The sequence below is a fragment of the Ptychodera flava genome, chromosome 8, assembly GCF_041260155.1.
Source record: "Ptychodera flava strain L36383 chromosome 8, AS_Pfla_20210202, whole genome shotgun sequence".
Classification (NCBI taxonomy): domain Eukaryota; kingdom Metazoa; phylum Hemichordata; class Enteropneusta; family Ptychoderidae; genus Ptychodera; species Ptychodera flava.
In genome coordinates this window covers 35,326,966-35,340,359 of record NC_091935.1, presented here as the reverse complement: position 1 = coordinate 35,340,359, position 13,394 = coordinate 35,326,966, and the positions used below count along the sequence as shown (strand labels likewise).

The 13,394-nt window shown below is 38.5% G+C and overlaps 1 protein-coding gene across 1 annotated transcript in view; it reads right to left on the bottom strand.

Annotated features, from left to right (window-relative positions):
* Positions 1–4,109: 4,109 nt before the first annotated feature.
* Positions 4,110–13,394, bottom strand: part of LOC139139174 (galanin receptor type 1-like) — a 46,576-nt gene continuing 37,291 nt past the window's right edge. The window contains exons 3-5 of the mRNA XM_070707985.1: positions 8,537–8,660; positions 7,612–7,980; positions 4,110–5,371 (exon numbers count right to left, since the gene is read on the bottom strand). Coding sequence (XP_070564086.1) covers positions 4,916–5,371; positions 7,612–7,980; positions 8,537–8,660 — 949 coding nt within the window. The 3' untranslated portion in view covers positions 4,110–4,915. The remainder of the gene's footprint in view (positions 5,372–7,611; positions 7,981–8,536; positions 8,661–13,394) is intronic.

Below are 13,394 nucleotides of genomic sequence, written 5' to 3'. Positions count from 1 at the left end.
AGATATGCCTCGGGGGATGGAAGCAAGGGACAGTTTGCTTCCAATACATCGATCATTTCTCAGAAACTCGCTTTGACCACTTTTCATTTTATTTCCAAAGAGTATAATGTGCCTGTGAAAACCCTTGTTTAAAGTTATTTTTCGTGAAAAAAATATTTTTCGCCGTGTTTCTCAGCCCCTTCCCCTATAAACACATCAGCTGTGCAGCTACTCACTATAATACATGATGTGTATGTTAATTTTAAGAACGCTTTGACTGTTGAACCTAATTCAAGATTGTTCTTGGTGTTCTGTTCAGACTCGCCTATTTCGCACGTCCTTGGATAAATCCTAGGCGTACATATCCCACCATTGTTTTTCTGACCTCTTGATCCATGCGAATCCATCGCGTACTTGCAACTTAGTAGACGAACGCCGGCGTTCTCGCCCACGTGCAACTGGACGCTCAGAAGTGGCTCCAGGTGGGCTGTTCAAGGGGAGTAAGATTACGGAACCGTAGCACAATTTCAAGATTTTGTCACGAAACGCCAGATCAGATAATACCATGTTCATGACATGAAATCCACAGACAGAGTCTGGCCAACTTAAAACATTGTTTGCGCCTGTCGGGTGTTCCATTTAGATGTTTTCGGGGCCAGGGATTTACTGTCAGCTTCAACGATGAACCTGACAAAGCTACCTTCGTTAAACACAGGGGTATCATTAACTGTATATGAAGTATTATTAATTCACCCAAGTATATTTGTGGTTTTTAATGAAATCTGTGACTTCCCCCAATATAGATCTTGATTGTTCAAATTTCCTTTCTACTTTTTCCCACAGAGACACCGACAAGGTTGGACCAATTACATCTTCCCATGATTCATTTCTTTTAGATGTTTTTCCCCTGTTAGTCCCTCTATCACACATGTTTAGCACCTCAATTCTCTGGATGCTTAAACGTGGTTAGCGGAATCAGTTGCTCTGGCAATCATTTTGACCCCCCCGCCCCCGCTATAAATGTTAAGGGAAGCCATTGGTGTACGGATAGAGGGGCAGATTTTTAACATACGTCTTCAGTTCGGCGGAATGAACGAGGTGCCGTGACGTTTGAGTTTCCGGCGGATGTAAATGATCGTCCATTTCGCTGAGTAAGCAAGATAAAGTACGGAGATATGATGACCACGTTTCATGGTACATTGTAGCTGTGTAGTTTAAGTGCACATCAGATAACAATGGATAGAACTTTCGAAGTAAAAAGAAAGGGAATATTTTTGTTTATATTTAAAGGAGTCGTGCTAGACTGAAATCGGTTAGAAATGCACACATTCTGATAAAATTAACGTTTGACATTACAAGTAATTCTAAAGAGGGCAGTCAACACGCCGGTCTTGGCATTCCTTACGTACAGTGTAAAACGTTACTTCACCGAACATCCGTCCTATAACCAGCAGTGGGATTCATGAAGTGTAATCTCGATACGGCCGCGTTTTTACGTTGATTTTCTGAACAAAATTACTTGCGAGAAAATAATTTCTTAAAATTTGTATTTTTAGTATTGTGAAACTGTTACCTAGCAAGGAAATTTAAAGAGCAGTTGCAAGTGGTCTAGCATTCAACGTTTACCTCCAATACTATTTCCATATTACTGATTAAATACCATTTTCTGCCGGTTAAAAACATCAAGTAATTGATGGATATTCAACACACATGTCCAGAAAATTTCAGCTGATGATCGTGTTTGGAATAAAAACCGTGAAGATCGTCAAATACCGTGACTTTACGTTCTCTCATTGCGCTCTGTAGCCCACGGTAGTTATCAGAGACGAACCTGGGACCTGTCTCTTTATTCCGACCGTTGAAAGTGCGCCCAAGTCCTAATCTGGCCTGCTTTCCTATGGTAAACTTTCATTTTGTGAACACCGTGTAGACTGATAAACATTTAAACTGAAAATTAGATTTACATGGCGATGGAAAAGGATTTTGACTTTATTGACGTATCTTCACGGTTTGTGTTACCGTCGAAATAGTTTAGCGTCCGCGTGTATGACCATCGGGTCTCCAATGTAAAGCTCTAGATCTCCCCCTATTCTCTCTGTTCTTGTAGACTCTGCTGGGAGAAGGAGCATATCTTGTGATGTTGACATCGCTCGGAGAGAAAAATTATGTCACGGTGACTCGAAGGGTGGGATACAGTTGAAAACACACATAACTAATCAGTTAGTATTAGATCTCTTCAGAAGCATATTTGAAGTATATACCATAAGATTGAATCTGTACTTTTGAATCAATTTGATCAATTATCATTCCGAATCGAGCAACATCCTGTTCTGGTAATGTCTCTTTAACATGTATATCAAACCAGCAGAACCGGTATGGTAGTCAGCAATCTGCTGTAAAGTGACGACAACTCAGTCAAATCTGTGATATGGAATGTCAACAACGCCGAAGAATAAAAACAAAAGACTATGGGCCAAATGGTCGTTAATGGCGTTCTGATATATAACACAAAGAAAGTGAATGGTGCCGTTCCCGAGATTGCAAACTTCCTTGTTCTTCTATCATTCATAAAAAAATTGTTGAAGTGCGTGAGGCCAGAAATCCACAGTCTGTGCTCCTCAACTGCGCGCGCCCGTGCATTTCTATTTTCTCTTTAAAGTTTTCTATCCGCGTAGCTATTCAGCTCTATGCTCCATAGCTTCACTCTCTCCTTCAGCGCTCTTGAGCTTGAAATACAGTACAGAAATCGACACAGACCAGCATTAAATACTATTTTGTATTTCATTTTATGATTCGTTGATATGAAATCTGGCTTGGTGTGATTTTCTGATGGATCTGACTGTGATCTGACTGATTGTCCAATAATCGTTTATATCAACTGGGAGCCGTCCATAAGCTTCTATCACAAAATTTTGCGCTCTCCCCTACATACACTCTCATTGCATTTTCAACTTTTTCCCTTCGTGCACTATTTTCACGTTAAAAACGGGTATCTAATCTGGCACTGCCGCTGTTTATCTCTATTAATTTGCGATATAAATATTTATATTTTGCAGCAGTTTTCATCTGTTGATACAATTATACTGTTGATTTGAATCACTCTATCAGTGGTGATGTTACAAACGAAACACTGAATGGTCTTTGATGGATAATCCTATTGTTCCGTAATGATTTACTTCACTATAAGCAGATAAGATTTCACAATGAGTTCCTGTCTGACAATCAACAAACAACGATCTTTAAAAAGTGAAAATTCCAGAAATCACTGTCATTTATTTTGATTACACACAATAGTCAAATGCTGCTCTAAGTTCACGTGATGCAAAACAACTGAGATAATATTCAACATTTCCTGTATATGAACCTGTGAGTCAGATCGCTACATACGATCTCGTCAACCAGATCTACGAAAAACAAGTACAGATAATCAGGCTATCCTGAAATCGTCGCTTCGAATGACACAATTCATGCCAAATGCACCCATCATTGTCCAAGGCAGACCAGCTACCATTGGCGACATCATCCACCAAAATAAACTAAAACACACTGAATCACAACCAATAACCATGGGGATGTAAGCCATGCAACAAAGCGAGATGAACCTGTTGCACCGTGATCCAAAATACGACCCACTTCAAATCGACAGTCACCGGTAAAAAACTTTCGCTATCAAACATGACGTGAACTGCAAATCAACCAATGCTATCTTCGCGCTTTTCTTGTAAGACATGCGGCGCGCGGCATTCAAAAATCGGTAAATCCTTACAAGCATTTCACAAACGTCTCAAGGGACACCGTTCAAACATCAACAAAAACAAATCTGACAGATCACCTATCTTGTACCCCACTTCCGGATTCCTGGTCACATTTTTTAGGAAGTAAGGCTTACTCGAACATTACGTCAGTTCATCCAACTAGTTACTTTTGTTTATATACTAAGAGATATTATATATATATATATATATATATATATATATATATATATATATATATATATATATACACACACACACACACACACACACACACACACACACACACACACACACACACACACACAATCATTCATTCACTGTTGGTGCACAAGTTCATCATTCGTTCATGATCTTAATCATAGCCATTCATTATTTCAATGTAGAAATGCGTTTATTCGTGCCTTTAGTTCAAAAGTAGGGTACTGATCATGTTTCTATTTTCAAAGGGGTTGTGATTTTTAAGCGATTAATGGATACCTGACTACCTGAAGTCATATCAAAGCTTGTTGCAGATGCACTCCCTTTACATGCGGTCATGCGACTCGTGTCACTCTCTTTGTAGTTCAATATTCCCCTCAACATGCCACTGCTTTATAGCATCATGTGAAAGCAACTCTACTGTGAAAGTGGGTCTATGATATAGCGGGCTCCAATCGAAAGCTCGAAATAAGTATTTAACTTGTGTATAGAGCCATCTGCATTTTCTATGCGCGTACTACTGTAGTAGTAACAGCTGTTATTGTCCAAATTATGATGTACCCGATAACCTCTGTAAATGAACAAAACATCTATTGAAGAGTATATTAGGGTTCAGAGATATTGATAGATGTCGAGAAAGGATTATGATACAGTGGAGAAAAGAGATTCCCCAGTACAAGTTACATACGATGAGTATTATCCGTATATTACATTGATGTGAATAATTTACATATAATTAGTACATTGGTTAAATGTAAAAACATGTGAAATTGTGCGTTTTGTCAAATTTGAAACATCAGCCGACATGTCAGATGCATATCATTACTAGTAACTGGTTTATAATCTTAAAATATCGATAGTCTTTTTTATCATACATGTTCTTGTTCTGATAACATTAAAATCACCCCTTTATACTAGTGGGGAGTTCGATGGTGTACATATATTGATCAAATGCCACAATGGCTCGTTTCTGTCTATACAGGCTACAGCTCACTGTGGATAATTCTTCTCGTTTTCTCCGTCGCTGTTTTGGATACATCTTGTTCAATCGCCAAGCTGTCTTCTTGTAGATACATCTCACCCTCTTCGCTGACCGCAATCGGCGACTTGGTGGTCCCGGAGCTTTGCGTGTGGGCGGATGAAACCACAGTCAGTGTACCGGCGGCGCTGTGACGCTTACTGCCGTGTGTGCGCGCCCTCTGACAGCACTTGCGACATACCGTGAAGAGCGACCGTCTGAACGAGCGTGAGATGAAAGAGTAACAAATTGGGTTCATGCAACTGTTGAGGTACGACAGCAAGTTGAAGGCGATGGCCAGATACGTTCTGATATGGCTGTACCTTGAGACAAAACCGAATTCTATCAGGAACACCAACCAGATCAGTGGACCCCAACACAGCATAAAGAGAGCAACGACCACTAGAAGCATAATTATCACCTAAGGGAATAAAAGTAGAGGAAAATACAAACACAAGATATCAATGAAGGAGAGGAAGAGGATTTGCAATGATTTGCCACTGACTTTGTGTTATTCTAAGCTAGACATGTATGCTGACGACCAGACTCTCCTTACATCTGGCAATTCAGTTGCCGATGTTAATCAGTCGCTCCAAAACGACGCCACTTCAGTGAACGATTGGGTAATTAAAAATTGCATGGTCATCAATGAAGGCAAATCGAAAGCCATGTTGGTTGGATCTCGCCAAAAATTAAAATGTGCAGACACTATCGGTGACAAATTTGATATTGCCATTAATGAGTTTAATATCTCGTGTGTTTAATTGGTGAAGATTTTAGGTGTAACATTGGATAATGTTATTGCTTGGGACAAACATATTGACGATTTATATCTCACTTCGAGTAGGAGAGTAGGTTTACTTCGACGATTGTTCAAATTCATTCCATGTCATCTTAGAAAAGTTCTGTACTACGGTTTAATACAGTGAGCTATTGATTACTGTTGTGTAGTTTGGGGAAATACAACTGTAAAAAATATCGAGAACGTGTATAAGTTACAGAAAAGAGCACTGAAGTTCTTCTCAATGTTGTTTTTAATACCTCAACCGATTCACTCTTTGAAGCAGCCAATGTTTTTTTTCCGTTAAACAACGCATATTTTATTTTACATGTGTTTTAGCCTATAAATGTCTTCTGAATACTGCACCAACATATCTCTCTGAGAAATTTGTGCCATTAAATGATATTCATGGTTACCAGACACGCTCTGCTTCAACACGTAAATTTCTACACCCTCAATCCCGTACACAAACAGGCCAGAGGACGTTTTCTGTGCGTGCCTTAAGTTTCTGGAACTCACTCGCTGATGATATTCGGTGTAGCCACAATGTTGAAATTTTTAAAGTTCGGCTGAAATGTTTTATTATGGATAATGTTGAAAAAATAGAACTTTTGTTTTTTGCTTCAAATTGTTGATTTTTTCTTTTTTTACAATTTTTAAATATTTTTTATGCTTTCAGACTTCATTGTATTTAACACTTATTGGCTTTTAAATCTTTGTGTTTAATTAGGAACCCATGGGAGATTACAGCCTTATTGGGTAATTTTAACTCGATTTGAGCATGTAAATGGGTAATCCTTTAATGTGAAATAAATAAATAAATAAATAAATAAATATAAAATTGGACAAATAGACGTAACAACATACATTTGTAGATAGCACAACAGACAAACACAGATAGGATACAAAGATAATGCAGAAAATAAGATAAGGACGAATATTAGATAGTTGTAAATTTGATGTAGTTTCTTCAAAATAACAATAATATTAAATCGATAAAAACGCTAATCATACCGATAGTTTGCCTTTCTTGCCATCGATACGAATGATTAATATAAAATTAATATCCGCTTACGCGTTTCGAAGGAACAGAGCAATTATAAATAATAATGGTTGTTCGATTTAATAGGCTGTACAAGTCCAGAATGCAATTACGCGAAACCTTAGGCACAGATCAAATTATTATCTTCGCATTCTTATAATGTTTTCATATCGCCTTCAGTTTAAAAATTAAGGACAGTCACAGTGTAATTAATTGAAGGGACAATTTTTGGCGACTTAATGGTACTGTGATTGCACATCAGAATTAACTGAAAATACAATTTGTTTTTTTTCCCTGCGAGAGACTAAAGGTTAATGATTGGCAGTCAAATTTGTTGTAACTTGGAACGATCCAGCATATATTTTGAACATTTTCGACTACTGACAGTGCTACTGAGCTAGGGTTTTGTCATTTTTTCTGAATGCCAATGATATACTTGAAGTTTACTTACGAGCGCAACAAGTGTACATTTATGTCTTTCCATGCATGCATTTGTTTGTTTGCTTGTAGATATGTGTGTATGTCTACCTTTCCGTCTCTGTTGTCTCGCTTGCTGTCCTTTTCTTTCTGCGTAATTGTCTTCCTCAAATGTTTATCTCCGTAAAAATTAGTTTTAATTGTTTTTCAGTTTGTCTCAGTGAGTCTCTCTTGCCTTCCCTTATTCCCGTCTCCTGCTCTACGTGTCTGTCTATCTGTATTTCTGTCTATCTCTCTCGCTTGGTAGGGCTGTGTGCCTGCCTGTGTGCGTGCGCGCGTGTGTCCCTTCCCTCTCCTTTCTGTCTGTCTGTCTGTCTGTCTGTCTGTCTGTCTCTCAAATACACACACAATTACCCCTTACCTGTTTACGATCTTGCTCTCGGCATCGTTTACGAGCCCTCCTCTTTTCAAATCTCGTCTCCGTATCTACATTTTCACTGGATTGTATGCTTGAAGACTGGCAGGATATTACACTGTGATAGCCATCGGCCGTCGAGTCCGAGCTTTCCAAACCATCCGTTACTTTATGGTGCACTCCTTTTGTCACAAAACGCCCTCTATTTAACTTGAATACTATTCCACAGTAACAGTACGCCATCATAAACAGCGGCACCAGATACATGCCAATCAACAAATACAGGGAATACGCCTTGCCCAGGACATCATTCGGCCAGGACGTAGCACAAGTGTGGTAAGTTGGGTGGCCTGGAGGGTCCCAGGAAAATTGTCTCTGAAACGACAGGAAAAACACTGAATGACTGGGACTCTTAATGTTTCTATTTGGTTTTTGTCACTCGAGAAATAAGAACAGCAACGGAATATATAAGCAGAACAGAAAATATTTACTATCTCAGCATTACGATCCGGTTACTAGCAGATTTTGATGAAATGTCAATCCTGAAGTGTCTATTTCGCATTCTCAAACTGTGTAATATCTTCAATGTGCTTCTTGGCCTTCGTCAATGTTTTTTTCTGTATCGTGTAAATATTTGCCACCCGTTTTTAATAAGTACCTGAATGAAGGTTTCCTTATGTACTAGTGTATGTTTTGTGTAGTCCGCTTTCGCCAACGGCTAGTCTTTGTAACATGAAACTACATGTCATCATGAGGCATTATTTAAATCACACATGCCAAGGGCGCCCCCATACTGAACAGGATGATGAGACAATAGCTCGATCTTCGCAAGACCTTCAACGGTGTTCCTGAAATTGTACCTAAGCGTTCTGCGTATTTAAAATAAATTGGCTCGATCTACGAGAAGAATACTGTTTCATGACTCGCTTACCTTGAAATAGAGCGGCGGAAAGCTGAACACCATGGCAACAGCCCACACCAGTATTATCACTTTTCGCGTTTTATTCGCCGTAAAGACAGATTGAGCCATTAAAGGGTGGACGATTGCCAGATACCTGCCGATAATAAACATTTTGGAGTCATGAATACTATTGAAGGCCAGTGACGGCAACAGTCAGCTAGTATACGCGCCATTAAAGGTAATGGACATGGTAGTTGAATTTCTCTGATGACGTTTTTTGCCGTATTTATACGCTTTTCTTTGCTTGTTTCGTAACGGTGCTTAAATTGAGACCCTCCTATTGTACTCTTCATTGGGACCATGATATGATTGTCTGTCGATTATTTTAATGAAGAAAATGTATCATGGAACGTATCCATCTGAACGGGTTAAAATCAACAATTTTGACACATGTAGGGCCGTTTATGCACAACTGCAACTTGAAGTGACCAATGTCACCTTTCTCGTTAGGAATATTTATCTGTGTTGACAGTAATAGAGCGTAATAGCGTGTTGAAGCTGTCGATAATCTAAATATGTAGTATGCTCAACGGCATTTGTAAAACTCATGATAGCTCCTGTGAGACTTGCACTACTGCCTAGTAAATTCTTAACAGATCTGACCAGGCTAATGCAATTTATCATTATACAGGTACGTGCAAGAGTTTGAGAGCCCTACGTGTGAAAATCCGTGATTGAGATTTCTTTAAGGCCATGAAGTTAATTTCTCCCATTTTAATCTCATCTACGGTTGTCTGATTCATTTTCATGATAACACATGAGCATTCAGAAAACACACTTCGAGGGCACAATTCAAAACTTCTGATTGATTAATTGATTTTCGGGCGGGCTGTTGATGACGTCACGTTCACAGAGAGTGAATTATGTCAAGTGTACTTTGTACCGGCTTGTAATTGTTTGGTCAAAAGGTACTGTAAATTCAATTATCTTGAACGTTACAATATTGCTTGTCACCGACCATTTGACACTAATCAAGAGTTAGCTTATCTTCCTATCATATGGTTTCTGTATTTAACTACAGTTCTCTGCCCGAACGCCTGGCGACATTAATGGAAGCCACTTCAAACGTTCACAATCTTTACTTCGGTTGTCGGCAAAAGCTCGCAGTCTTAGCGAAAACATGATCGTGCGAGATACACCTATTGGCGAAATTTTGACGACATTTTACCCTGGCTTCACAAAGAGAAGTCTAAGACTAAAATATGTTTGTTTACGCTATTCACCCAGGGTTTTTTTCACTTTGTTAGGCAGGGAGCCCCTTGAATTGTTTCATTTCTGTGCAATGTGATAACGGCAATCGCAAGAATCTATCTAGAGATGCGCAGAATGCTTAATTAGAGCACAGAAGAAGAACCCTTGATCAGGAATAGGGGCAACATAACACAGATTGAATCAACCGTACAGGTAGCCTGATTTACAATTCACTTTTTTTTCGGAGAGAGAGAGAGAGAGAGAGAGAGAGAGAGAGAGAGAGAGAGAGAGAGAGAGAGAGAGAGAGCTCTAGTGCAGAAAATTATAAGATGCATATTAAAAGTTGGATTGTCATCGATATGTAATTTTGATGCTTTGAAAAGAAAACAGTGCAGTGGTTCAGATATAAAGTGTGTATGTATCTATCCATCTATCTATCTATCTATCTATCTATCTATCTATCTATCTATCTATCTAAACACATTGTACAGGGCGTCACCTTCATTTTCCATTTCATAATTTAAGTGTAGCCGAATTGGTGATTAAGAATTCTGTCAACGTATTTAATCGACGAGTGACCCTATACGTCACCTGTCAGGGCACACCCATTAAAACTAATTTCATTTTCTCCCGCTGGAAACAAAAGTGGTGCCACTTGATTCGATTAAACCACGAGCAACTCTTCAAAGTAGCCTAGAAACATGCAGATACACGGTAATTATCGTCACGTCGCTTTTAAGGTAGGCTACAGGTAATGTGGTGGCGCTAGTGCATGCTATTATTTAAATGACTCTTATGTCAATTTCTCTAAGTGAGCTACCCTCGTGTAGCTAGCATGTGTACTTATCACAAAAAATGTCATAACGATCAATTTTGAACTTGCCGATTCATCTTGTTCGGTCATTCGATAAGCCCGACAGCAATAGCCATTCCAATTTTGCGTATAGAAGAAGTTTGTACAACGGATTGTATGTGTATGGTGTCAATTGCTCGGGCATCCCTTGCGGTTATTTTTTTTTTTTTGATTTCAATCATGACCTTTCCACCTTGATTTTTTTGACTAATTAAAACGTAAAAGTATGATCGATGCCCATGACAAGTACACGTTCATCCGCCCCGTCTCTAAAAGTTCCTATACCATATACGATTTGGAAATAAGTTGAAATAAAGTGAAAAAAATATTGATATGACGCAGCAATGTATCTTTTATGAAAAATTGCAGTCTAGACCTCGCAGTTATATTCGTTAACTTCGTATACAGTCTGTCTTCAGCGAAAACGTGAATACATTTGTTCGACTGCGATTTCAAGATGATCGATGAGGATAAATTTAGAATTATTTTACTTCCAAGTAACAATGACCTTCGTCAACATGGTTCCTCGAATCGATATGTTTGCGTACTTTCTGTCGCTAGTTATGGCGTCCCCCAACATAACTTCCACTCATTAACAGAGTGGTCATAATGGAAAGGTCGCAGTCAATGTTCGCATTCACTTTAATAGTCCACAAAGATATAGTTTAGTATCTGTCGCCACTCAAATCAATGAGACACGCATAGTACTATATGTACATAGCCAATATATTTCTTACGAGACGAAATTGACTAGTCAGGTCAACTTGGGTAGTAGTAATGCGGTATAAAGGACCTGGTGCACTTTATTACGTTCAGAGACCTGTTACGGGTCTACCGCGATGATACACCATTTGCCATATAGATTTTAGAAAGACATGTGTGTCATACTAGACAATACAAGGGTCGTTCATCATTTTAAAAGTCAGACAAAAAACTTTTCTTGTCAATCAAAGAAAATCGAAAACGCGGCACTAGAGTTATAGTGTGGCTGGAAATTACGATGAATACAGTCACGAGTAGTGTTATGAAATACGATTTTTCAATTTATGTCAGGGTGTGAGAATGATGTCTACTTCTGTCACTGTTAAGCTTCAGTGGATACACAACGGACAAATAGTCAATATATTGCTACGTGTTGCAAGAATGCTCTTGACAAATATGTGAAATATTGACACCTCGACTGTTTTCATTGCGTGATATAAAATACATCCGCTATGTGAATGCGATGTATTTATGACAGCCATGTGTAAAAGAATCTTAGAAATATCAACAACCGTGTTCAGCAATACATTGAAGGCTCCATTGAGTGAAACAGTCCTTCAGGTAGTAGACTAATTTTTGTTTTGGTTCAGCGAATTTCAATCTTACCAGGAACTTAAGTTTCATAGAAACCTCATTTGTCGCATCAGTGAATAACCGTACGAATTCCCAGCCCTGGCGAGGTTTTGCGCGACTTAATATGCGCGTAATGTGCGTCTCCACCAAGGGATACATCCATGGCGAGGGAAATAGGCGTTAGCTTGGAATCCACGTTCATTCGGATACCGAGTACAGGGATTAAATTCAATGATTTGACGGGGGTATCGTTGTGATGGAAAATGCTGATAATATACGTGTACGTCGTCGTTTGAGAAAATGTCTTCCCGGGAGATATGAGAGTACACAGAATTTTTTAAAAATACAACAATATAATATAGCATCCTTAAAGGCCCAATAGCTGTGTCTTTTTCGCATTATTTTTGTGATTTTACTTCCAAACTAAAACAAGTTCATTGGAATGTACTCATTGAGGGGTGTTTATACAGGTAGAATAAACTGTCCACTGGGACTAAATGTGCAATTTTGAGCAAGATAAATAATAAATGTTTGCCCAAACATAAAATGACGCCCTCATGCAAATAAAGCAAAAACACAGTACGCAGTGCATATATGCATTGGAATCTTCACAGAAACAACAGAGTAGTCCAATATAATGCGTAGTGTTGAATGTTTTCCACTAGGACACCATATGCTATGTTTTCTTTGTAATATTACCAAGTTTTAAAAATAGCGGGAAATCAAAATAACGGTTAAAATTTAAATTTACTTGTCCAATTTTTCAGTGGTAAAAGACTATATCCTGTAAATCTGTAAAATTTAAAGAAAACCAGAGAAAAAAGAAAGCCTTTTTCAGGTCGACAAATTTCAAGAGTTACAGCAACAAGGGCTTTAACCTCACTTAGGCCAAAAAAAAAAAAAGTTTGTTTCTCATCCCCGCGCGCGTCAATGTAGACCCGCCGCGCCAACCTTTTTTTTGCATCTCAAGAGGGAACGAAAAAAAATGAAAAAAACAAACTAAGAACAAATAAAACCGTTCGGATCATACCAAAGCAACACAAATATTTTATGATATACAAAACTGAACTAGACAGAACATTGAACATCACACAGTGCTGTAACATTCCATTCAGAACTGTACACTATGTCATTGAAAGCTATCAAAACTGCATTCTGCACTAATAGTCAAAAAGCAGCACTGTTGATATGCTAAAAATTTGCTGTGCATTTATCTCTGCATGCATTCCTATGTTCTCATGTTGTAAGCGCGTTGTGTTGATGGTTGAATAAAAAAAAGTAGCTGCAAAAAAAAAAACCCCGCGTCACCGCATCATTTTTCAAGATGCCTAGGATGAGAAAACAAACTATTTTTTTTTGGCCTTACGTCGAAAAATACACAGCACGCGTTTTGTTTCGACCGCTGAATATGTTAATAAGGTGATTCAACATTTGAATAAGCAATGGTAA